The 19,187-nt window shown below is 40.2% G+C and overlaps 1 protein-coding gene across 1 annotated transcript in view; it reads right to left on the bottom strand.

The window, feature by feature from the left end:
* CRYBG3 (crystallin beta-gamma domain containing 3) overlaps positions 1-19,187 on the bottom strand; it is a 135,734-nt gene that overhangs the window by 92,644 nt on the left and 23,903 nt on the right. The window contains exon 2 of the mRNA XM_062206721.1: positions 11,194-11,260. Within this exon, the coding sequence (XP_062062705.1) occupies positions 11,194-11,260 (67 nt within the window). The remainder of the gene's footprint in view (positions 1-11,193; positions 11,261-19,187) is intronic.

Below are 19,187 nucleotides of genomic sequence, written 5' to 3'. Positions count from 1 at the left end.
AGCATGGTCAACAGAACGTCACCCAGTGAACACTCTGTGAGCAACAGGGAAGCACCAGGCAACTCTACCTTTACTGTCTCTAGCAAGGGGGTCTTCCTTTCTACCCCAGGCCTTCAGAGCACCGTGACACCCTCCTTCCCATACTTCAGCACACTCAGCTCTAATGAGCTCCACTTCCCCTCCACCTGCCCCTGTGGCTAGCCCTGGCCCTTGTCTTTACTTCTCACTTGTTCACCTCTAACTCTGAATTTCAGGCATTTGCCAGTGTTCACACTCTCACCTCTTGTCCTCTGGTCCCTACTGTGTCCCTTTGAGTCCCCACAAATGTTCACGTCTTCTCTATCCAGCTTTCCAACATGACCAAGAATTTTCAAGCTGCTTTCTCTTGTTCTTTGGTCACCCCTGCCCAGACAATGTCCAGTGTGCCTTTCCCACACAGGTGAAGGGCTTTTGCTTCAAAAAGCAGCAGGTGTACACACAGCTATAAGATTTAGGCTGCCAACAATGCACAATAACTTCATCTGGAAATCAGCCTGCAACTGCCCCGATTTTCCACAGCTGCTATCTCCAACCTTTCCCACATCCCTAAAGCCACCTCCTGCACTGTGGCACCTCCTTACTCAGCACAGGGCTCTGCCCTCTTTCACTGAGAAGCCCCCTCACTGTCCTGACTCCGCCTCTCCTCTGCCTGCAGCACAACACAGCCCTCTGGCCTGCTTCCTTCACTTGCCCCCCCCCCCTCCCCCAGCACAAGAGGAAGGATCCCATCCACCAAGGCTAACTCCCCTCCCAGGACACCAGTTCATAACCCCTGGTGTTTCCTCAGGAACCGCATTTGCTTGTTTGCCCTAGTGTAGGCCAATCCCACTCACAGTGTGTGTCTAAAGACTTCTCTCCTCACTACCAACCTCCTTAAAGGGGACGTACTAACTTGTATCATCTTTTTTCTTTTTCTTTCCCATCACTCCTCAAGTCCATGCAACTCAGCTTCCTCCTTAAGCATGCTCTAATGACAATCTCTCAGACACGGTCCTACTTACAAATTCAGGGTGAACTTTTTCTCTGTGCTGATATTATCTGACATGTCTGCAGAGAGTGGCAGTGACTTCCTAAATCATCATTCCTTTGGCTTCTATAACATTAGTCTGAGACTTCCCTCCCGTGAATTTTCTTCAAGTTCACCTCTTTGTAACCATCCATTACATAACACGTTCCTCTGATTACTAGCCTGGGCCTGCTTTACCTTCAGGTTCTTGTGAGATTTCATCTCTCACAAATTCAATTAACCAGATGGTTCCCAGATCAGCTCAGGCTCCTAAGCTTTGGGCCTGTATATTTCCCTACCAACCAGACATTAGTTTCCACTTGGATACTTTATTGGAATCTCAAACCTAACACATCCAAAGCAGAACCTGAACATGCTGTGTCTCTATTCTTACGTTTAATTATTTTTTTTTTTTAATAAACTACAACATCTCCACTTATTCTGGTCAGACAAAAAACCAGGACACCATGACCCCTTCCCCAAAATACTGTCAATGGTAGCCTAGTTTCCTTGCTTCTACTCATGTTTTCCCCAAGTCTATTCCCTAGAAAAAGGCCAGAGCTGTTTACGAAGTCAAACCTGATCATTGTTAAAGCCCTCAATTGACTGTTGCCCTCAAGATAAAATCCAGTCTCCCTAGCACCGCATTCAAGGTCTTGGTGGATTAAGACCTTGTGGCCTTTTCTAATTTCATTTCTTGCCACTCACAAGGCCTGCAACACCTAATGGAATCATGTGCATTCTCATTCATTGTCTCCCTGTCTCTCACTACAGTGTCTCTTGTACATTGCTGTTGCTACTACTAGAACCATTTTTCCTTTGTACTCTTTGCCTGGAAAGTTATCACTACAACTAAAGTTTCCCAGAATGAAAATTGCATATATCATCTTCCAGCGATATCCCTGACATCTTAAGTCTTCCCCATCACTATTAAGTGAAGGCAAACAACTTCATACCCTGTCATCATGAGAGAGACTATTACCTAAATTATTAAGTTACTATAATATGGCATTCAGAAACTAAAATCCTGCTTCCTAGAGAGTTCTAATTTGCATTCCATCAAGACATCTGGCTGCCACATATTATTTGGCACATTTGTCTTAGTTGAAATCATCTCAGTTTCTGGGAAAATACTTTATTATCTTGACTTACAGTTTAAGTGATACAAAAATTTCAACCCAAAATTATATTGATGTTTATCATAATGGATTTGGATTGTAATGGGTTATCTGATTAAACTCCACATTGACTACTGATAAATTTCTGTCAACAATATTTCTCAATAAGTGGATATTATAATGTTAAGATGTAAAGATAAACCATACTCTTGCAAGGAGACTTCAAAAAGTTCATGGAAGATGGAATAAGAAGAGAACTTTATTTTAATACAGAAAAGGTAAAATTCTTACTTTTTCATAATATACAACTTTTTTTACAAATCTTTGAAGACCACTTATGTTTTTGGAGCAATTTGGCTTAAAAGACAACAGTGTATCTTTATCAGTTATTTTTTCAATAAAAAACAAGAATAGGCAAGGTGAATTGGTCAGACAGCAGTATTTCAAAAAGTTTATGGGGAAATGGGATAAACAGTAAGTTTATTTTAGTGAAAGATTTTAAATTCATGCATACTTTTTGTTAGTACGTAAACTTTTGGAGGACGCCTTATAAAGTATTTTACCCTGCCTAAGGTGGTTATGGGTTAATAAATATGTTATTTGTAATTTTTATCTCATGATACACTAGTCTTGTGATCAATTCTGAGACATTATAATTAATTTGTTACTAAAATTAGTTAAAAGCTGAAATTTCCACTTTCCAAAGTGCTCCAGAATGGAATCGGTTATATCCATGGTATTACTTTCTCTGTTTTTCATCTCATATAGTTTTTGATAAAGGAATTGAATTGTATTATTATTTAGTACACCAAATAAGTGTCCTTAACCATAGGTAACTCAAGACAGTCAGTCATCCGGGTTAAAATTGCTGATCTCGGCAGGCGCCGTGGCTTAACAGGCTAATCCTCCGCCTTGCGGCACCGGCACACAGGGTTCTAGTCCCGGCTGGGGCACCGGGTTCTATCCTGGTTGCCCCTCTTCCAGGACAGCTCTCTGCTATGGCCCGGGAAGGCAGTGGAGGATGGCCCAAGTCCTTGGGCCCTGCACCCGCATGGGAGACCAGGAGAAGCACCTGGCTCCTGGCTTCAGATCAGCGCGATGCGCCGGCCGCAGCGGCCATTGGAGGGTGAACCAACGGCAAAAAGGAAAACCTTTCTCTCTGTCCCTCTCTCTCACTATCCACTCTGCCTGTCAAAAAAAAAAAAAATTGCTGATCTAAATAAGAAAATTCTGTTTTATCAGTTATATGACGGTCATAGATATGGACTGGAAGGGAGGGTTGTTGATAGGTTTAGGGGCAATGGGCCAGAAGACAAAATGGTAGAACCATTCCTAGTGGTCAAGAATGGGTATGGATGATTTGGTGGTACCTTTTACTGGGATAGGGAATACAGAAACAGAGGGGAGTTAGGATGTATCAAATCTTATAGCCAATAACATCTGGGAGGAAAGGTCCATCAAAGAATCACCTCTATCACGCTGAAGCTGAGGAATACACATTGAGCTGGAGGAACAAATGTGCACTCTGTCATATGTAAGATCTTTTAGATGAGAAAACAAAGAAAAAAGAAGACATAACATGGGGAAAAGTCATTTCTTCCAATTATAGTGTAAGGACTTCCTCTGTAAAGCACCTGGCCAGAATAAAATGCTTTTGATTCTTGCATAGCTTTTTGGAGGCCCACCTAATGTGCTAAAAATCAGTATCTGACACCTGTGGATGCAAATTTTCTAACAATCTAGAATATCTACAAAACCCTGCATACTCAGCTTTCATTTTCACAAGTTCTCCATTATCCCACAATGTAGGACCATTCCAGGTCGACAGCAGGTTGAAGCTGCTGCAAGTCAATCCAGATACCTTACAACACATTCACTATCCAAGGACTCCAAGATCTCAAGGCCCCAGACTGGCACCAGCTATACTGACAGGTCTGGTCATCTGGACAACATAGTGACACACAGTGCAATCTCTATTTCATGATAGCGTCCACTCACTATAGAAAAGCAGGGGTTTTCACTTCTGGCTGTAGCTCATTATTGCATGCCTTCTTGTATGCCTTTTCTTCAAATGCTATTCAATATTACTCTTTCCAATAGCTGGTTTCTATGCTAATGACCCAGAATAAATCACCAAAGATTTATTTACCTCGAAGATTTATTTCTAAGTTTTAGTGAGACTTTATAAGGAAAGAAGACAGCTATTTGACTAAGTATCTACTTTGTATATGAAGTAGGGAATGTGCAGCACATTACATGTCACCTCTGCTAATTCTGAAAAGCTTCTATGAGGAGCCAGTATTGTGGCACAGCAGATTAAAGTGCTACTTGCTACAAGGGCATCCCATACCAGATTGCCAGTTCAAGTACTGGCTGGTTGTGATCCAGTTCCCCACTAATGTGCCTGGGAAAGCAGAGGAAGACGGCCCAAGCACTTGAACCCCTGTAACAAATGTGAGAGGCCCAGACGGAGTTCCAGGCTCCTGACTTGGGACATTTGTTGAGTGAATCAACAAATGAAGATCTCGACCTCACCCCTACCTCTCTCTTTCTGTCACTCTGCTTTTCAAATAAATAAATAAAAATCTTAAATAAATAAAGACTTCAGTTAAACAAAGATTGAACACTCCCACTACCCATTAGTAAATCAAGGTTCAGGGAGGTAAATTGTTCAGTGTCACAAAGCTACCACATTCGGATCTCTGGGTTTATTCCCAGATATGTCTGGTTCCAAAGGGTGTGTTTGGTGTTTTGTCACCACAAATGTAATTTTTTTTTTCCTTTTTGACAGGCAGAGTGGATAGAGAGAGAGAGAGACAGAGAGAAAGGTCTTCCTTTTTGCCGTTGGTTCACCCTCCAATGGCCACTGCAGCCGGCGCATCGCGCTGATCCGAAGCCAGGAGCCAGGTGCTTCTTCTGGTCTCCCATGCGGGTGCAGGGCCCAAGCACTCGGGCCATCCTCCACTGCACTCCCTGGCCACAGCAGAGAGCTGTCCTGGAAGAGGGGCAACCGGGACAGAATCCAGCGCCCCGACCGGGACTAGAACCCGGTGTGCCAGCGCTGCAAGGCGGAGGATTAGCCTAGTGAGCCGCGGCACCGGCTACCCCTAAGTTTTAAAAAGAGCAGTTTGAAAATCTCTATGTTAAACTTATAAGAGTGCCACCACTATCTGCATCACTGAGAAAAAAAGATACCAAGCATTTATTAAGGCCGTAATTTATTTAAAAACTAGTTCAATAATTAATTTTCCTCCAAGTAAGAAAACACTTAATGCATTTAAATTTCACTATTTCACCTCTGGCTAAGAAACAGTTGGAAAGAACTAATGGAAATAAGAGTTACATAAAAATCAGAACATGAACTGAAGCATAAATTTAATATATTAGGGGACTGGCATTGTACCATAGCGGGTAAAGCTGCCACCTGTGACACTGGCATCCTATATGGGTGCCAGTTTGTGTCTTGGCTGCTCCACTCTGATCCAGCTCCCTGCTAATGTGCCTGGGAATGCAGTGGAGGATGGCCCAAGTGCTTGGGCCCCTGCTACCCAGATGGGAGACCTGGAAGAAGCTCCTGGCTCCTGGCTCTGGACTGGCCCAGTTCTGGTCTATGAGGCCATTTGGGGACTAAACCAGAGGTTGGAAGAGCTTTCTCTGTGTCTATCTCTCCCACTCTAAAACTCTGCCTTTCAAATGAATAGAATGAATCTTAAAAAAATAAAAAGGTGATCTTGTAGAAATTAGGTGTTATAATGGTGTTTAAAAATGTAGTATATTAACCTTCTACAAAGTTTCATCTTCTCAACATAGGCATTCACGTAAAGAACAATTAGTGAGGGAGGAGATGAACAATTTGGAACATGCTCAATCGGACTGGCCGCAAATGGTGGAGTTAGAAATGTGCCAGGGGATTCCAACACAATCCCATCAAGATGGCATGTACCAATGCCATTGCACTAGTCCAAGTGATCAATTTCAGCTCACAATTGATAGCTCTGATAGGTCTAAGAGTCAAAGAGATCACACAAACAAGACAAGTATCTGCTAATACTAACTGATAGAATCAAAAAGGGAGAGAAAGATCCAACATGGGAAGTGGGATACACAGCAGACTCATAGGATGGCAGATGTCCTAAACAACACTCTGGCCTCAGAATCAGCCCTCAAGGCATTCAGATCTGGCTGAAGAGCCCATGAGAGTATAGCAGGCATGGAAAGCCAAGATATCATGAAAAAAAAAAAAAAAGACCTAAATGAATGATCTCTGTGAGTGAGATCCCAGTGGAAAGAACGGGGCCATCAAAGAAGGAGGTACCCTTCTCCGAAGGGAGGAGAGAACTTCCACTTTGACTATGACCCTATCGGAATAAGATCAAAGTCAGCGAACTCTAAAGGCTTCCATAGCCCTGGCAACTCATGACTAGAGCCTAGGGAGATTACTGACGCCATGAACAGGAGTGTCAAATTGTTAAATCAGCAACAGGAGTCACTGTGTACTTACACCCCATGTGGGATCTGTCCCTAATGTGTCGTCTAAAGCGAAGTGATGCTATAACTAGTACTGAAACAGTATTTTTATACTTTGCGTTTCTGTGTGGGCACAAACTGATGAGGTCTTTACTAATTATATACTGAAGTGATCTTCTGTATATAAAGAGAATTGGAAATGAAAAAAAAAACAACCTGGTGTTAAAATGGAAATGGCATAGAAAATTAATTAATTTGAAAAAAAAATTATGTAGGATCTCTGTCTTTAATGTGCTGTACATTGCTATTTAATGCTATAATTAGTAATCCAATGGTAGTTTTTTCACTTTATGTTGCTATATGGGCAAAATGTTGAAATCTTTACCTAATATATACTAAACTGATCTTCTGTATACAAAGAGAATTGAAAATGAATCTTTACATGAATGGAAGGGGAAAGGGAGCGGGAAAGGGGAGGGTTGCGGGCGGGAGGGAAGTTATGGGAGGGGGGAAGCCATTGTAACCCATAAGCTATACTTTGGAAATTTATATTCATTAAATAAAAGTTTAATAAAAAAAAAAACTAAAAAAAAAAAAAAAAGAACAATTAGTGACCACTTTCCTTCAGTGAGATATTCTTGAGCTACTGTTCTTCCATTTCTTCCAATTTATAAACAGTGGCAACCAAAAATAATTTTTTTAATGTAGTTCTTTACAGTAAGTAATTTACTTAGATGAAAAATAAGTGTTATGGGGCTAGCACCATGGTATAGTGGGTTAAGTTGGCACCTGCAGCACCCATATCCCACATGGATGTTGGTTCGAGTCCCAGCTGCTCATTTCCAATCCAATTCCCTGCTAACGCACCTGGGAAAGCAACAGAAGATGGCCCAACTGCTTGAAGCCCTGCCATCCATGTGGGAGACCAGGATGACTCCCTTGACTACTGGCTCCAGTCTAGCTCAGCTCCGGCCATTTTGGGAGTGAATGAGAAGATGAAAGACTTTCTCTGTCTCTCCCTCTCTTTCAAATAAATAAATAAATCTTTATAAAGAAGAAAAGATTCCAGAGCCTTCTCCAAAGTTGTACAATTAATTATGGGCACCAATTCTAAAATGAGCTCAGTTTTAGATTTTATATAAAGCAGATGCCAAGCTGTGGAGAACAAGTGAAATAATCATCAATTCTGGGGACTCTGAGCTGGGGAATTTATAACCTATGTTCCAGATTTAATCATTTTATTTAGCTCATAATTCATTTTTGAGAAGACTTAATTCTTTTTATGCTATAGGACTTTGGGTTTTAATAGGATTTCTTCTTGATAAATGCACTTTATGAATGCAGCTTATAACTTCAGTGCACAAAGGAGAAGAATTACGGTTACAGAACTGCCTCAGAATTCCTTTGCTTCCTCTCACTAGCAGAGTGAGTTTTGTCAAGTGAATTATCTCAGAAATCCAGTTTCGTCAACTATAAAAAGGGATAAAGATTCTGATTAACATTGTAGATTGATCAGGGGAAGAAGCAGAAGCAACAGAGGACAGTGCCATAGCAGCGAAAGATGATGCAAAGATAGACCAAAGGAAATTTGTGAGGAGAGCAGGACTTGGGAAGTCAAGTGTTTCAGTTCATTAAGAACTAAGAAAAGGCCATGGGATGTGGCGCGAGGTCACTGGTGACTTTAGGCAGATTGCTTTCATCCATTCTCTAACTACTTATTGGCACGTGTTTCTGGCACAGTACCAGGTTTTCCACGGGCGAGAAAAGACGGAGAGAAGTCAGATTAGAAAGCATTAAGAATTGAAGAGTGATTAAGCCAGAGTTTCACATGAAAGTTTTAGATAAATGGTAGGAATGAGGTCCAGAATAAATACAGACTAAAAGAAAACCAAACCCACAAAATGGAAAAAGGTTTTAATTTTATAAATTTAGAGAGAAACACAGAGAGACCTGAGGCAAATGGAAAGAAACCAGTGAAGACAGAGGGATGGAAGCAGTAGGCAAGGTGCAAGCGAAGGTTAGCCTTGGAAGGCAGGACTCTGCCTCTGAAACGAGCAGAAGGCAGCAAGGTACAACAATGTGTTTCCCTCTCTTTTGAACGCAGCAAGAACCAAACTCTACAAAACAAAGGTAGATTATGGACATAAGAACCTGATTAATATTAAAGAAATATACATCCCAGTAGAAGAATAGATACAAGTGTCAAAAGTACCTTATATGTTCACAAGACAGCAAAGTTTATATAGAGTATAATTGGTATTTTAAGCATCAAAAATTTAATGATGTCTGAAGACATCATATTCTCTAAATGTTTAAAAAAACAATACATTTTTGTTGCTTAAAACTATCTTATAACCAACAATCTTAGGCATTCTGTTTGGGAATCTCAAAGTCAAACACAAAATGCTGACATACATAAACATGTTCATTAAACAAATCTGCTATGATTTGGATTCAAGAGAAAAATGCTGCATATTCTCCCCTTCCTATCACAGGAGGCACTGTAAAATTCAAGTTAGCAAATGGAAGCATGGTAAGATGCCAAACTGCAGGGGAATTCCATGTTCAGAATACTCTTAATTACACAGAAAACAAATGACAAGCTTCATGCCACTTGCTAAATGAAAAATCTTCAATTGAGAGCTGGGTCTGTGTGGCTAAACTGAAAAAAAAAAAAAATCTCACTAGTTTTTCCAGGTTTGAAAAAACAAGAAATGTGGGCCAAAATGCTCAAGGTACTCCAGAGAGAATGCCATGATGGATGCCTTTCTATTCTGAGCTAGCCAGAGCACCTATGTATAAGGAACCGTATGGGCCCCAAATCAGAAAAGAAACAGTTCCAGAACTGTGAGTGGTATTTATTTAGGGACCCAGAGATGAAAACAAAATTATTCTGGGCAGTTAAACTAAGATACTAAGAATGGATAGAAAAGAGAGTTAGCATGGAAGCACAATTGCTGTATTTACCACCACACATACTTACTGAATCCGTAAAGCTGTGATGTTCTAATGTGAATCTCTGTAGGTGGCAAAACAGGACTATTGGAAATACAAGGTTGAATGTGTCCAAGTTTGAAGCCTGCACTTTTTTTTTTTTTTTTTTAAGTGAAAGTGCAGCTGAAATAGCAGACCTACAGGTAGGGCTGAATGGGAAACCGAGAAGAGAAAGCAGGAAGGTTTGGTGAAGCTCCAGAGTGGGTACAGGGTCAATGACAGATTGAGAGATGGAATGACAGGGGCTGATAACCAAAGAAACTTCAAAGTATGAGATCCCAGGAGTAACAGCCTTGACAGCAAGGAAACTGCGAGGGCAAAATGTCACATAAGGCGTTAGATGGAAAATCCTGACTAGGGCAACTCAAGGCACATAAAAAGTGAAGAAGAGGAAGAAAACCATGGAGACCATGCAACAGCAAAGCAGCAGGTTGGCTACCAACTGGCTGCAGAAGCCAAGAAGGTACAGGATGTCATAAAACCAGGACACAGGAACAACACTCACAAGGCAGTAATGAAAGGGAACAAGGTGATCCCAGTATTTTTCTTTCAATAGAGTAGATATTGCTATTTTTTTTTACTATGATTGAGAAGGCAGGAATAAAAAATTAAAGCAACTTTATCTTTGCCATTTTTAATGTAGTTTGACCTTATAAAGGGATCATGAATAATGAAGAATTTGATGACTTCTGGAGCCTTCTGCTGACCAAAGTAATTTACTTAGAAATCCCTGAAAAGTATAAACTTCTCCTTGACTGACTGCCATAAATTGCATAAAAAGAAAGCATGTGCAAACCAAAAGCCACCATTGTATACCAAAAGGTGATCACACACCTGGACATTGGAAATATTTAATTTTTAGGAAAAGTACTATAAATAAGTCAGAATTGTTCAATGATTTTCAAGAATTTTCAACCACTCATAGATCAGTGGGTAGGTGTGTAGCTTATACCCTTTTCATGCTTGTCTTGTAGAACCAAAGCAGGTCAGTTTATATGTAGGTGCTTTAAAAAAGTTCATGGCAGAAATAATTAAAAGATGTTCATTTTGATTCCAAAGAAACTGAAATCAATGCATACAACAGGTGTTTTTAAAAGTTCAAGAAAAATGGGTACAGTGAAAAACCTATGCCTGAATTTTGGCTTGCAGACGAGCTGCCAAAATACTTCCATCACATGGCAATGACCTGTATGGATATGTTATTAACTTCTACCTACAAAAGCATTTTTAGATGTCTGTACCATTTCAGAATACTAAGAAATCTAATATCATCTGAAGGAAGAGAGACCATAGCAAGGTCATGAGATTTGATTTACAGATAGGCAAACGAAGGAAACTTAGCGCCTCAGGTGGTTAACGGCAGAGCAAGCAAACCCTCCTTAGTGCTCCTCTGGCTGGACCCCCATGCCCTGCCCCCACCTCAGGACTTCCAGTGTGAACACAGCTGGGATCGATTTCCACATAAAGTAACACAGAGCATTCTTTTTAAAATCTACAATAACAATCACAAAGGACAACTGAGCAGTAAGTTGAAATAATGTCTTGAAATAATTTAATTTCAAACTATACCTTTACTGCTTCTGATGAAAGTACGTTTTCCTTTTTCTGACTTGCGCTCCTGGGCTCATTTTCAACACTGAAAAATACAAACCACAGTTTCATTTGAAATCAAAAGAGAATTAGTAAACTTGTACAATTTCTGTATTTTAAGCCAAAAAAAGAACAGTCCCTTATCCACAATGTTCAAAGATTCATACACAAATGTTATATAAGCACTATATAAATTTGAATCTCTTAACTTGAAATACACTCAAAAATGCTCATGCAGGATTCAGAAATTTTTGTGAGTTGACTGTGCTTCTGTTCTTTAGCTCTTCCTATTCTGACAATCGCTATCCCAGCAAAGAAGCACATAAACAAAGTAGCACACATGTATACCTATCATAACCTTAAAAAGTGCTGGCATGCTGGCATCTTGTGTCTGTACAGATTCTCCAGTATCTGATCTTGTTCAAAGCCCATGTCCAGTGTTGTCTCTATTTGGCAAATCATATACATATAGGTTCATCAGACTCAAAAACAGATGCAGGCATGTCTAGATCCAAATGAATCCCTGACGACATTTAAGAACCTGATTTTCTAGAGAGTCATTTTCAATTGTCTTTGGTCTCAAATATCCCACAAATACCCTATGTCGTAATAAATAACTCTGCCTACCACACACATGTATGAAGGGTACTTCAAAATGTTCATGGAAAATGTGTATTATGAAAATATAAATTTCAAATTTTTGTACCAACATACTTTAATTCTACTTTCCATGATCTTTTTGAAGTATCTCATAATTTTAAATATATTTATATAATCTGTGTTCATACACTATCTTATTTTTATCCTTTCCAAATCCTACACAAACCAGTTATTTCCAGCTTAAATGTTATCATGAATGTCTACCAATTGCCAAGGATTGTGATCAGCCTTAAGGATGTAAAGTAAGTTGAAATCAGGGTCTTTGCAAAACTCAGTCTAGCTGGAGAGACTCGAACAGAAACCTCAACAACAGTTTTGGTAAGAGCTGTAACTGCTGAATGTACAAAATGCTATGAAGCACAGAGGAAAGAAGGAATAACGGATTCATCCTGCTCAGTAAACAAGCCCGTAGAAGAGGTACAAAGGCAGGGACTAATAGGGAACGCGGCATTTTGGAAAACCACGTTCTGATTGTTTGTTTTTAATACAGGAGCACAGTACTTGGAGCAGGCAGAGGTAATCCTGCAGGTGATGAGAATATGACCAGAGTTCAGAGTATGAAGAACTGGCCCAACTTGTTACAGATTTTTATCTTTGCCCTACATGCAGAGGGAAACCAATACACAGCTGTTAGGGGACAAGGGGAAGCAGGAGGACAACTGAGAGACATGGAGTCTTGTTAATTTACAGTAGAGGGACTGGAAAGAAGGTGTTACCAGTAACTCATATTAAAAAAGGGCTTTGGGGCTGATGATATGGTATAGTGGGTAAAGCTACTGCCTGCAGCAGTGGCATCCCAAACGGGCGCCAGTTCAAACCCTGGCTGCTCCACTTCCAATCCAGCTCCCTGCTAATGCACCTGGGAAAGCAGCAGCAGATGTCCCTTGTGCTCAGGGCCCTGCACCCATGCGGGAGGCCCAGGAGAAGAACCTGGCTCCAGGCTTTGGTCTGGCCCAACCCTGGCCATTGGGGCCATTTGGGGAGTGAACCAGTGGATGGAAGACCTGTGTCTCTGCCCCTCTCCCTCTTTCTCTCTATCTCTGTAACTCTGCCTCTCAAGTAAAAACAAATAATAATAAAAATTAAAGGACCATCCCAAAGCAGATGAGATAGAGGGAAAGGACACAATTTATGCTATTTCAGAGTGCCTATCAGTGCTATTTTGCTGACTATCCAAGGAATAAATTAACAGCAATGGTCAAAAGATGGGAAAACAAGATAAGAGATTATGGACACCTGGTAAATTCAAGTTCATTAAGTCCTAGACTCTAGAAACACACAGACCAAGGAGACACAGTCCTGCTCTTAAACCTTCTAAATGTTGATCAGAAAAGCAAATATATAAAAAAGATAACACATACATTATGTGTTAAACACATATGATAACACATACATTATGTGTTAAACACATATGAAATTCTGCAAAAGATCAAGGGACAAAAGTAGAGAATATTGCACAATAAAGAATTATAGCCTATTTAAATAAATAAATGTATAAAATAAGAATGTCTCAATGGAAACTGGTATAAGGATGAGAGGGTTCTTATCTCTTTTTTTTTCTATTTCACTAGCTTCTCTTTTGCCACATGGTTGTTTATAAGTTGTTCGGGATCCTTTTTTTTTTTTTTTTTAAGTATATGTGATTTGATACTGGTCTGCTTAAGCACAAATTAAAGAAAACCCACAGGTAAATACATGTACAAGAAGCATGTTACAAGGATTTGAGATATAATTGAGAATACCGACCTTGATGAATTTATAAATTCATTTCTGACCACAGTCTATTTTAACCTATTACACCACAATGCCAGCCCCTAACTATAGTCTACTTTAAATGACCAACCTTAAAAACAAATTAAACATAGAACTTATTTAGTTTCATAGTTCTTCCTTCAAGATTCCTGACATTCTACTCATTTAGAGTTTTTACATGACTCTCTGTAAACATACTGCCTTAACAAGACTGTAAAGGCACATGGCAAGAAAAAACAAAACAACTTAATACCAAAACTCTGCAAGAAACACGAATCTGAGTTCATGGGATTAAGACAGAAAACCGTTTCAAGAAACTATAATTACTTCCAAGGGCATACTACAAACACAAAAATTCCTGATAAGCAGCAATAAATCAGCACATAAATCTTTGGAAAACAACTAAACAACTTAAAGTTTAAAGCACCCCAAGAAATATTACTCGACAATTCTTAAAACTCTGAGGCATAGTCTAAGTTCCACAACCCTTACTGCTAAACAAAAATATTAACATGTGTTCAGTCTTAAAACAACTGACACATTCAAAATTTGGTTTAGTGCTTTTTCAAAAAAAAATCATTGCTTTAACAATTTTTTGCTAGATTGAGTCCCTTTTAATCTCTTATTTCATTAGGACTGCTCTGTTTCGAGCCATTGTTCGCATAGCTTTCAAAGTGTTCTTCAACCTGATCATGATATTCACTTGTTAGAAATTCCTTCACACAACTAACAGTTAGTGAATAAAATGAAGAGTCCTTAAGACAGATGTAGAAAATTATTCATGACCTGGCTGCAGACACACCAGCCACACAGAACTGCTTCACACTGCTACAGTATGGCAAGTTCACAGCTCCTCAAAGCACCTTCTCTTGCCTACAGTATCCTTCCCTACCCTGCGCAATTCTTAATCCTTTACGGTTTACTTCTAGCTTTGCCTCTTTTTGTGTGCTCCCACTAAAGCCAGTGATACCACTTATGCATTTACCTCCCTTTATTTTAATGGCCAGTTGTCCACTTGCCCTGCTAGATATGAACTAAATTAAGAAAATGCAAGGCAGGTGTTGTGGCACAACAAGTTAAGCTGCCACTCTGGGATCCCGCATCCCATATGGGAGTGCCTGGTTTGAATCCTGACTATTCTACTTTCAACCCAGTTTCCTGCTGGTATATACCAAGGAGGCAGCAGATCATGGCTTAAGTGCTTGGATCCCTGCTTACCTGTGTGGGAGACCCAGATGGAGCTTCAGGCTCCTGGTTTCATCTCTGGATATTGCCAGCACTTGGGAGTGAACCAACAGATGAAGAGATTCATTCTCTCTCCCTCCCTCCCTTTCAAATAAATGAAATATAAACATCACAAGAAAAAAAAAAAGATATCACTCATGTCTGTATCCCAGACCCTAGCACTGCTCCAGGCGTTGTGAAGGCACTCACATACTATTTGTTAAGTGAATAATACTATAGTAAACTCTAACATTTTATCCATTTGTACATGGTTTACCTTAATCTGAAAACACTGGTCTCCTGGGAATAATGTGATAAGACATACTATTATTCCTTAACTGGAGAGTATATGGGTCTCTTAAAAGAACATACCAGCCATTTCTATTCTGCATCATCTTTCTTGAAACAAACAGAAAGAGGAGTGGGGCTGGTAGAAAAACATGACTTGACAACGTCATTTTCAGCTGATTTAAAAATAAAACAAATAGCCCTGCACCCCATGGGAGACCAGGAGAAGCACCTGGCTCCTGCCATCGGATCAGCGCGGTGCGCCGGCCGCAGCGCGCTACCGCGGCGGCCATTGGAGGGTGAACCAACGGCAAAAGGAAGACCTTTCTCTCTCTCTCTTACTGTCCACTCTGCCTGTCAAAAATAAAAAAAATAAAAAATAAAAAAAAATAAAACAAATAATATCAGAACACAGCATCTAAGGACACTTAGAGCACTGAATATTCTGTATAGTGAAAAAATAACAGAAAAGATTCACAAGGTTTTAAGTGGTACTTTCAGACTCTTAAAACCCTGAAGGAAAGAAAAATGCACTCAAATCCACATGATCTCAAACTTTAGGAAAGACAACAGTCCACTTCTATTGTTTGCTCACAATTTAACCCCCTTGGGGACCCAGGGATATTTCAATAGCAGTATTTTTAGAAAGTACACACTTTACTCTCTGCAGGCGGTGAGAGACAAGAGTCATAGTCACACGTAGGCACAAATAAAACCACCCTGCATTTCTAGATAGCTTCATCTTAACTTAGCTAACAGTAACCCGGAAAGTTGGTCTTCAAAAAAGCCCAAACATGAAGGTCAATGTAACACAAAATCTCCTGATTTTTAAAGTAACCTTATTTACATCAAAACTGAAATCCAGGCATTCAATGTATAGTCTTTAAACTTTATTTTGTGCCAGACGTAATATAAAACCTGTGACACAAAAAACAGAGCACATCAACATTCTAAAGTTCAAATAATTTAGAGATCCTAACCCATTACACAGATATTCTTATTATATATACTCTTATTTTTATTATATTCTAACAATATTCTCTAATACATAAGAACCAGAAAACCTGGCCCAAGAACTCACTCTCCTACCCAACACTTGGGTGTGCCTAGCATTGTTCTCAACGCTAGGAGTTAAGCAGTGAACAACTCAAGCAAATTCTTTACCTTCATTTTTCAGTTCCTCGATCTAAAAAGGTATTTCAAAGTTTGTGGAAGGGTGGGTGGTACAGAGTGGTTAAGTTGCTGCTAGAGGTGCCTGCATCCGATATGAAAAGTGTCTGGGTTTCAGAACACACTCTGCTTCTGACCCAGCTTCTTGCTAACTCACGCCCTGGTGGCAGCAGATAATGGCTAAGGAATTTGAGTCCTTGCCACCCACATAGGACATTCCAGTGGAGTTCCAGGCTCCTGGCTTTGGCTTGGTCAAGTCCCAGCTGTTGAGGACATTTGGGGAGGGAACCAGGGAATGGAATATTTTAGTGTGTTTCTGTTTCCCTCTGTTGTGCTGCCTTTCAAGTAAATAAAAATAAAACTTTTAGAAGTTCATAGAGGAGCCAGTGTCTTGGTACAATGGAAAAGCCACTACCTGTGACACCAGCATCCTATTTGGGCATTGGTTCAAGTCCCAGCTGCCCCACTTCTGATCCAACTCCCTGCTAATGTGCCTGGGAAAGCAGCAAAGGATGGCCCAACACAAGTGCTTGGGCCCCTGCACTCATGTGGGAGAGCTGGGAAAAGCTCCTGGCTTCAGTCTGGCCCAGCCCTGGCCATTGTAGCCATCTGGGGAGCAAGCCAGCGGACAGAGCATCTCGATCTCTCTCTAACTCTGCCTTTCCAATAATTAAAATAAATCTTTTTTAAAAGTTTATGGGAAACAGAATTGAAATATAAGCTTATTTTGCTGGGCGACCTCAGGTCTGCACCGGCCCTGAGCCGAGCAGAAAAACCTGACTCTGGGGGGAGGGGTGAAATAACAGGAGATTAGCATCTAACTTGGCAACCCAGTGGGAGACTGCAGGAGAATTGGAGCCCACACTGAGGGCAGCAGAGATTCCCTGTGTGGTCCTTGGGAAAGAGCTTCCGATCTCTGGCTCCTGTGGGTATATCATTTGCCTGCTAACTACCTCCAATTACATGCAGCTGTGCGGAATTACTTCCCTTTTGAATCAAAAAAGAGAGAGATTTACCACACCTAACCTGGGAGTGTCATCTTTGACACACCCTCAGCCCTGAGGAACCAAACACAGCTCTCAGTCCACATTCATCTCAAGCCTCTAAGGCACCACTGAAAGCAGACAGTCCACTTAATATAGAGCCATAGTGTAACAAGAAAAAACACCACAGTGAAGAAACCAAATATCTCCAACATGCCAAACAACAAACGCAAAAACCAAGCTAACAAGAATAAAGAAGACACTATGACACCCCCAAATGAAAAAGACACCCCAATTCAAGATTATGAAGATGAGGAGATTGAAGAAATGCAAGAAGCAGATCTCAAAAGATTGCTAAGAACATTAAGAAGTTCTCAAAAACAAATTCTTGAACTACAGAAATCCTTCATGGACAAGATAGAAAATCTCTCTCGTGAAAATGAAATATTAAGGAGGAATCAAAATGAATTGAAACAACTAGTGGAACAAGAAATGGTGATAGTGATGAGAAATCATAATGAAATGAAGAATTCAATAGATCAAATGACAAACACATTAGAGAGTCTTAAAAACAGAATGGACGAAGCAGAAGAGAGAATATCAGACTTAGAAGACAGAGAACAGGAAAGGAAACAATCAAATCAAAGAAAAGAAGAAGAAATCAGAAATCTAAAAAATACTGTCAGGAATCTACAGGATACTCTTAAAAAACCCAACATTCAGGTTCTAGGAGTACCTGAAGGCATGGAGAGAGAGAAAGGATTAGAAGGCCTTTTTAGTGAGATACTAGCAGAAAATTTCCCAGGTTTGGAGAAAGACAGAGACATCCTAATACAGGAAGCTCATAGAACCCCTAATAAACATGACCAAAAGAGATCCTCACCACGACACGTTGTAATCAAACTCACCACAGTGAAACACAAAGAAAAGATCCTAAAATGTGCAAGAGAGAAACGCCAGATTACTCTCAGAGGATCTCCAATTAGACTCACAGCTGACTTCTCTTCAGAAACCCTGCAAGCTAGGAGAGAATGGCGAGACATAGCCCAGGTGCTAAGAGAGAAAAACTGCCAGCCCAGAATATTATATCCTGCAAAGCTCTCATTTATGAATGAAGGTGAAATAAAGACCTTTCAAAGCAAACAGAAACTGAAAGAATTTGTCGCCACTCGTCCAGCCCTGCAAAAGATGCTTAAAGATGTGTTACATACAGAAACACAGAAACACGGTCACCAATATGAAAGAAGGTAAAGGTAGGAAACCTCACACCAAAAGATCACAGGAATCTCAAACCATATATTAGAAAGTATCTTTGGCTAATGGCAGGGCAAAGTTACTCCTACTCAATAGTCACATTGAATGTTAATGGCTTGAACTGTCCAGTTAAAAGACACCAATTGGCTGATTGGGTTAAGGAACAAAACCCATCCTTTTGCTGCTTACAAGAAACCCATCTATCCAACAATGATCTACACAGGCTGAGAGTGAAAGGCTGGAAAAAGATATACCACGCCAACAGAAATGAAAAGAGAGCGGGCGTAGCCATATTAATATCGGACAACATAAACTTTACCACAAAAACTATTAAGAAAGATAAAGAGGGGCACTATTTAATGATTAAGGGATCAATTCAACAGGAAGATATAACGATTATCAATGTATATGCACCTAATTACAGGGCACCAGCTTATTTAAAAGACTTGTTAAGGGACTTAAAGGGAGACTTAGACCCCAATACAGTAGTACTGGGGGATTTCAATACTCCACTCTCAGAGATAGACAGATCAACAGGAAAGAAGATCAACAAGGAGACAGTAGATTTAAATGACACTATAGCCCAAATGGATCTAACAGATATCTACAGAACTTTTCATCCTACATCGAAGGACTATACAT

The sequence above is a fragment of the Lepus europaeus genome, chromosome 2, assembly GCF_033115175.1.
Source record: "Lepus europaeus isolate LE1 chromosome 2, mLepTim1.pri, whole genome shotgun sequence".
Classification (NCBI taxonomy): Eukaryota; Metazoa; Chordata; class Mammalia; order Lagomorpha; family Leporidae; genus Lepus; species Lepus europaeus.
The sequence above is the reverse complement of the archived record's forward strand: the minus strand, read 5'-3'. Positions and strand labels throughout refer to the sequence as shown.